At 31.5% G+C, this 7,011-nt stretch overlaps 2 protein-coding genes across 2 annotated transcripts; both read right to left on the minus strand.

Moving 5' to 3' along the window:
* Positions 1 to 993: 993 nt before the first annotated feature.
* Positions 994 to 1,569, minus strand: LOC129918177 (uncharacterized). The gene has a single exon (XM_055998552.1). It carries the CDS (start codon positions 1,567 to 1,569, stop codon positions 994 to 996), a length of 576 nt encoding a protein of 191 aa, XP_055854527.1.
* A 4,561-nt stretch (positions 1,570 to 6,130) lies between these two features.
* On the minus strand, positions 6,131 to 6,439 carry LOC129918178 (acanthoscurrin-1-like). Its single transcript, XM_055998553.1, has one exon. It carries the CDS (start codon positions 6,437 to 6,439, stop codon positions 6,131 to 6,133), a length of 309 nt encoding a protein of 102 aa, XP_055854528.1.
* Positions 6,440 to 7,011: the final 572 nt, after the last annotated feature.

Genomic DNA, 7,011 nt, shown 5'->3' on the forward strand with positions numbered 1-7,011 from the left:
TTATGGACAAATATCTCTTGTATATTGTGTGTGAAAGGAAGTGTCATAATAAATCACAATCAGAACATTTAACACCCATCGACAGGTTTTTTTTTTTTTTTTCTTTTAAATCACCAGGATAATGTTTCCTTACATTTTTTTTGTCGTGTTGTTACTTTTTCTTATTTTTTTTTTGTGTGTTCCGGGTGTGATCCCGCGATGGGGGATACAATTTTGCTGTGTCTTGTCAACTAAACCAGAAAGTGTGATTTTTTTTTTCCTTTTATCAGGGGTGAATAAAGAATTAGAAGGATATCGCGTGTAAATGCCATTTACAGTACAATGAAGTACCTTACTAAATCCTCTTCCTAGAATATATCTGTGCTTGTGACTCTTGACTTTTTGTTGAATTATTAATGAGAATTTTTTTTTCGCTGACTTAGTAAGGAGCAGTGATATCATGCGATTACCTTTAAGGACTTTAAAAAACGGAAATTTAGCTAATCTCCGTGTGGTTTAAGTTTGATATATTTTTCATTTTCAATTTAAACAATTGGGACTTCAACGAAATGCAGCGAACATCATATTTTTGAATAATTTTTTTTAGTTCACAACTTTTGCCGCTAGAGGGCGCATTATTAGACTTTATTTAACTTCACATAACTTATAACCCTTCAACAAGCAAAACGCTTCCAACAATACCTTATAATTCAATTTACGATAAGTAGTTGAGAAAATATCACGGAACAGATGAAACAAATATCACTAACTTTGGCTTTGCCGTATTTTCAAGTAAAAAGAGCAACAATACTGGAAAAAAATGCTCTTTAACAGAAATATAAAGGGTCTGGGAGAAAGTAAACCCCCGATTCAGGATCACATTTTTGCAGCTTTGTCATAATTTTAAACCTCTACTTTTTGTCCAATGAAAAAAAAAACACACATTTAAAATTTACCAATTGAATACTATATTTATCAGTTCCATGTGAACACTATTTTTTGTAATATATCACTTTAACGGCCAAACAAACCTCCTGTTAATCCACCTAAGCCGCCTTGACCTCCTTGATTTCCTTGTCCTTGACCTCCTTGGCCTTGGCCTTGGCCTCCTTGTTGTTGACCTCCTTGTTGTTGACCTCCTTGTTGTCCTTGTTGTTGACCTCCTTGTCCACCCCCTTGACCTCCTTGTCCACCCCCTTGACCTCCTTGTCCTTGACCACCTTGTCCTTGACCACCTTGTCCTTGTCCACCCAAACCACCAAAAACATTTGAAGCTGTTTGACCAGCAGCGGACAAAACTTGTCCAAATCCACCAATTATTCCTCCAAGCAATTGTCTTCGCACTCTCCTTGGACTATTTTGTCCACGATTGCCAGGAGCACCTCCACCAAGGATAGATTGAAGACCACTTAGAGGTCTACCTGCTGCACCAACAACTCTTGAAGCTGTTTGAGCTACAGGACCAAAAGCTTGTCCTAATCCACCTCCTCCTAGCAGCTGTCTTCGGATTCTCCTTGAAGTTTTTTCTTCCTTGGCAAAAACGACCGCCACCAGGACAACAATTATTGATAATACAGCAAAGAAACGCATTTTCTCTTCGATTTCTACTTTAGAACTGAACACTACAAAGCTAACTATGAAACTTATACAAATTTCTAAATTTTCATTTAATTTATATCAAAAAACTAGAAATTTTAAAATAATGATAATGTATCCAAAAATACTCGTAAAATTGAGATTGACGAACATTTGTGGTTAAAGATGTGCATTTTTTTAGAATATTTAAAATTTTTTGCTAAGAATATTAATAATTTTTTGTTTGTTTATTTATAATTTGCGTCATTATATTGCGACAAACTTTTGATCAATTTGTTTCATATTACGTCAAAGATTCAAATGAGCTATAAAGTTTGATTTCTTTTTTTAGAAAATCAAGTTCAATGAATTTATTTTTGTTTTACCAAAAAATAGCATAAATATTAGTGAAAAAAATATTTCTCAATTATTTAACTTGAAAGTGTCTTGAGAATCTATTATATTTTAATCATAGTCGTAGTAATTCATGTCCTAAAAATTCTTAGTTAATAAAACTTTGATATTTTGCTGGTTCACGGGAGGAAGTAGCACTTTGGTGAACGATGTTGGAACCTTGAGTGCTATAATACCATAACTCTCTTAACATCCCTAAATTTTTGTGCTGACTTGCAACGGATCAACCCAACCTATCACTTATAATAATAGGACAACTCATCATAAATAGCCCATCATGAGAAAAGTAATCACAAAGTTCGATTGGAACAAATTTATTTGAAGGTTCTGCTTTTGCGAAGAGACACTAGTGTTTGTTGTTTTTTACGTAATTTTAAAAATTGTTTCTTCTGATGAATTGTTCCCTGTGATGAATTGTCTTATGATGAGTTATCCATGATGTCTTGTATGATAAGCTCTGCAGTGATTAGTTCAATTGAAACCGTTTTGAGTTGACGGGGAATTAACCACATAAAAACAATCGGATTCCGCATTAAATTAAGGTATTTCTGCAGCCACTACAAAAAAGTGACGCCATTTTCTTACGTTACACTCTCGCACTTTCGCAGTGCGGCAAAAAATTTCAATTAAAAATTAAAAATAAACTATTAGAGATACAAAAATCTTCTACAGCTTATTTGAAAGATAATAACCTAAAGCTTAATCCAAATGAAGGATTTTTAAAAATTCCGTCATTTAGTAGGGTAAAAAGGGGGTAAAATGGAAAGATGAAATTTGGGCTAAAATCTAAACGTGAAGTCGTAGAGAATTGATTTTTTTGCTATAGATAGATGAGATTAATTTAAGAATAACTGCATTTAAGAAAAAATTCTAAAAAATTTGAAACTAAGCTATAACGTTTTGCTTGAATGTTGTACACGTGTTGGGGCTATGACAAAATGATGATTTTGGGTAAAGGACATTTTTTTTTGACAATTTTAAAGATGCCAGGTGAAAGATGAGGAAAAAAAAATTAGGTGTCTGATTCGGATTTTTTTCCAACACTCTTCATTTCGAAATATGAATTTTTAAAAAACACCTTGTTTTTTAGGGGTATTTTTGGGTAATTATTGATTTTTAGCTTTTTTTTGGAGCGTTCAAAACTTATAGGACATGTAGGTTTTGGCGTTATGCATACATGTGCAAAAACTTGGAATCGTTTAGTGAGTTTTGACTGAATAACGGAAGAAAACAGTTTCTAGAAAACACGTTTTTTGACCTTTTATAACCGATTTTCATCGTTTTTTATTTTTATCTTTTTTCTTTAATAGATACAGGAATAAAGTATATGAATTAATGATAGACCATGACTACGACTATATGTGTGCGAAGTTTCAATCATTTTCGTAAACACAATTTTAAGATAACGGTAAAATAAAATTTTTGAACTCAACAGGTTATAACTTTTGACCAAGAGCAGATAGAAATTTTATTAAACTTTTATGAGCATCCTGATACAATTATCTTTCATTTGGTATATCACACATAACGATAGACTAACTACAAGCTACACAATGTTAAATCAAGAAACTTGCGAAAAACCTGAAAACACCAGTGGAGATCTGTTGCCCCCCGAACAGTCACCAGTGTTTGAAGTACCGTAATCTCAGTCTGGAAATTCGACATGGTTGACTTTAAAAAATTCTAACTTCTCTTGTAGGCATCTTTGAAATGAGATTGATACGTCATATAAAAGTGAAATAATAAGCTTTCACATGGTATAAAATTTTTTATAGGTTGTCAAACAAAAAAATTGATTCCATACCCTAGAACAAACATAAAAATAAATGTTTTTTTTTTCTTTTTTTAATGAAATTTGATCGAGGTCAAAAAATTCTAGCTCTTTTTGTAGATGTCTCATAGAACTGATCGATATATATATTTTGAGCTAAGACAATAAGCTTTCAGATGGTATAAATTTTTTTAATAGGTTGTTAGGTAAAAAAAATGGAATTTATGACGTGAGAAGATAAAAATTCATGTTTTTTAATTATTGTTTTCAATGAATTATTTTTATACTTTTTGCGCATTGTAAAAATTTAAAAATGGTTTTATTCTTAAGAAGAAATACTTGGCTTTTAAATTGCATAATTTTTTTTGCAAGATTTTAAAATAAAAAATTAATATAATGAGAAAATAAAAAAGGTATATTTGTTTAGCTTTTTCTTGTAAATTATGATTGTTTGATATAAGTAAACGCTTCAATTGACTCATTTTAAACAAAAGCACACAACCTGTTTTCTGACGACATTATCACGTAAAATCATCGTCCGTAAGCCGGCTTTACAGAAAACCTTTTTTTTTTTGCAAAGATAGCTTCCGTCTTAAATTAAGCGGAAAAATCTTCTTAATTTCTTTAATGTGCAAATTTTAAAGAAATCCACTTAAATTAAGCGGAAATCATCTTATTTTTATTTTTAATAAAAAAAAAACTGGTAGCTACTGGGAATCGATCCTACAACTGTTAGTTCACGAGTGCTTTACAATCAGCCTATCTCTCTGTTGGAAGTAAACTAAGTCTGACGATAATTTTAAAATTTCAATTTTTTGTCATTTTTTTTAAGATAAAAATTCATATTAAAATGAATTGAAGTTCACCTCAAATTTAATAGAATTAAAGCGGATTTTAAGAGGGTGTAATTTAAGGTGGGCATCTTTTAAGGTCCTTTTTTTTCTCCGTGTGTAAGGCTCACTGCAAAGCTTTTGGTTTAGGCATTTCGTTGCGGTGACCTGGTGAAACCCAACACATCAGAGGCGTCATTTCTGAATTGGCGTCTTAAAACTTCGATAAGGATCTGGAAATATCTTGCAACTTAAAGAACGGGTGATATCTTAATTTTTCAGCTTTCTGCTGACAGGCCCTTCCCTTCAAACTTCTATGGCTCCACTAGTGGTTCCGCTAAACTTGGTCTATTAATTTACCTACCATTTTGCGTGCAGATACGAAAAATGTGTCCAAGCTTTTCGTCCATGCATAATTTCTTAATTGTCCGTTGACCGGAGCCCCTAACACAATGTGGAGAACTAGGTTATTTGATAATTTCAAGAATGGGTGGTCTGTAAAACCTCTCCAGCGTTCACTACAGTTAATTTCATTTTGGGAATTATTCCGCTACTATTTGTGTCCAATGCGAAGTAATTTAGTGGAAAGACTTCTAACCCCTAATCTGGTTTACTGCCATCAACAAATTCCTCTAATCTTATATTGAAGTACAAGTTGAAGAAAAAAGTTGATTTTTGATAAAAATCTACATTAGGGTGTGTCAAAATGCTAAAGTATAGAATTTTTAAATGTAACAGCTTTTAAAAGTTGCATTGCTTATCAAAACTAAATCCTGCGTTTACAATTTTCATTTTGATTAATATCTTTGGCTCGCACAATATATAGGAAAATTGAACACTTAGTAAAGAAGCTGCGAAATAATAGGCGAAAAAAAAATATTTTTTTCATATAAAATCGTTTTTTTTTTTTTCTTAACGACTTCAACCGATTTGAGCGAGTCAAAGACGAACGATATTATAATTTTTTTTACATATTATTAAACCTTAGACCCTAATTACATTGCAAAATTGTAGTACTTTTTTCCGGCCATACAAAAGTGACACACCCTAATATACATGGCCTCAAAGCTTTTACAAGTCTTCTTAATTTCAGGAAGTTCACTAGTTTAGCAAATAACTAAGAAATACGAAAGCCTTTATTGTCAATTAAATTTAATATCACATTCTCTTAATTATATAATTCACATCCAGTTAAGTTGTTTGGAATCACGGAGTATTTATGACTAATTTGGATCGTAAGCGACCAATATTGCAGGCATTTAAATTTTACTCAACAAAGCTTTAAAGTAATTACAAGTCACTGTACTTTAAAAGAATTTAATTTAGTTCATGACTTTTGTCTCTAGAGGGAGTCATTTTCAATTCAATGAAATTTCACATAACCTATAACTAGACTATAAAAAAGACGCTTCCAGTAATACCACACATTTTAAATTATCATAAGTAACAACGAAGCTATGATGGAACAGATGAGCTAATGAAAACACAATAATTTTAAAATTTTTAAATTTATTCTTATAATTATGTCAGTTCAATGGTATTTTTTTTGTATATAACCGATTTAACGTTGGTATCCGCCATATCCTTGGTTAAAACCACCTCCGTATCCAGGTTGAACACCATAGCTGCCTCCTTGACCAAAACCTTGATTACCGAAACCTTGACCACCATAAGCACCCTCCTCAAGAACTTCTTCAGCTGCTTCAACTCCAGCTTCAAATCCAGCTCCAAGAGCTTGTCCCAATTGACCTATTCCTCCTCCAAATTGTCTGCGGACTCTCCTTAATAATTCTGATTGAATTTGATCTTCACTACCAAAGACGGTTGCCACTAAGATAGCAAAAATTGACAATATCACAAAGGTACGCATTTTGAGTTTAAATTATGTATGCTTGAGAACTGAACACTACAAAGTTAACTATGAAACTAATAAAAATTTCATGATTTTTATTTACTTTATATCAAAAATTAGGAATTCAAAACAAAAAAATTAGAATAAGCTTCAACAACAGTCGTTAAATATATTGACAAAAATTAGTTGTTTAGAAATGATTTTTTATTTGTTTTACTAAGTAGGGCCAAATTATTTAAATTCTCTACAAAGTTCAGTCAAAATGAAAACAATACTATAAAACAAATTAAGGGAAAACCTCTCTGACCTCGCTAAAACTACTTTTATTGCGTTACAACACAGTGGCTTAAGTAATATGAATAAGTACATATTTATGTACATTTTCTACTAACTAATTTTTTAAATTTTAAAGGGTGTAACTCTTTTTTTTTCGTGGACAAGATCATAATATTTTAAAAGATTAGAATTCATTCGTTTGTTTCAAAATTTAAAAAAATAAAAATTTGGTTTGCTTTTTTAACGGTAATTTTTGGGAAGAGATGTTTTTCTTTTTGATGAATGATCGAGTCAATCAAGCTGATCAAGATTAT

Source organism: Episyrphus balteatus, chromosome 4, assembly GCF_945859705.1.
Source record: "Episyrphus balteatus chromosome 4, idEpiBalt1.1, whole genome shotgun sequence".
Lineage (NCBI taxonomy): Eukaryota > Metazoa > Arthropoda > Insecta > Diptera > Syrphidae > Episyrphus > Episyrphus balteatus.

Excerpts from the sequence above, each read along its gene's own strand:
- LOC129918177 (XM_055998552.1), bottom strand. The coding sequence starts at position 1,569 with ATGCGTTTCTTTGCTGTATTATCAATAATTGTTGTCCTGGTGGCGGTC.
- LOC129918178 (XM_055998553.1), bottom strand. The coding sequence starts at position 6,439 with ATGCGTACCTTTGTGATATTGTCAATTTTTGCTATCTTAGTGGCAACC.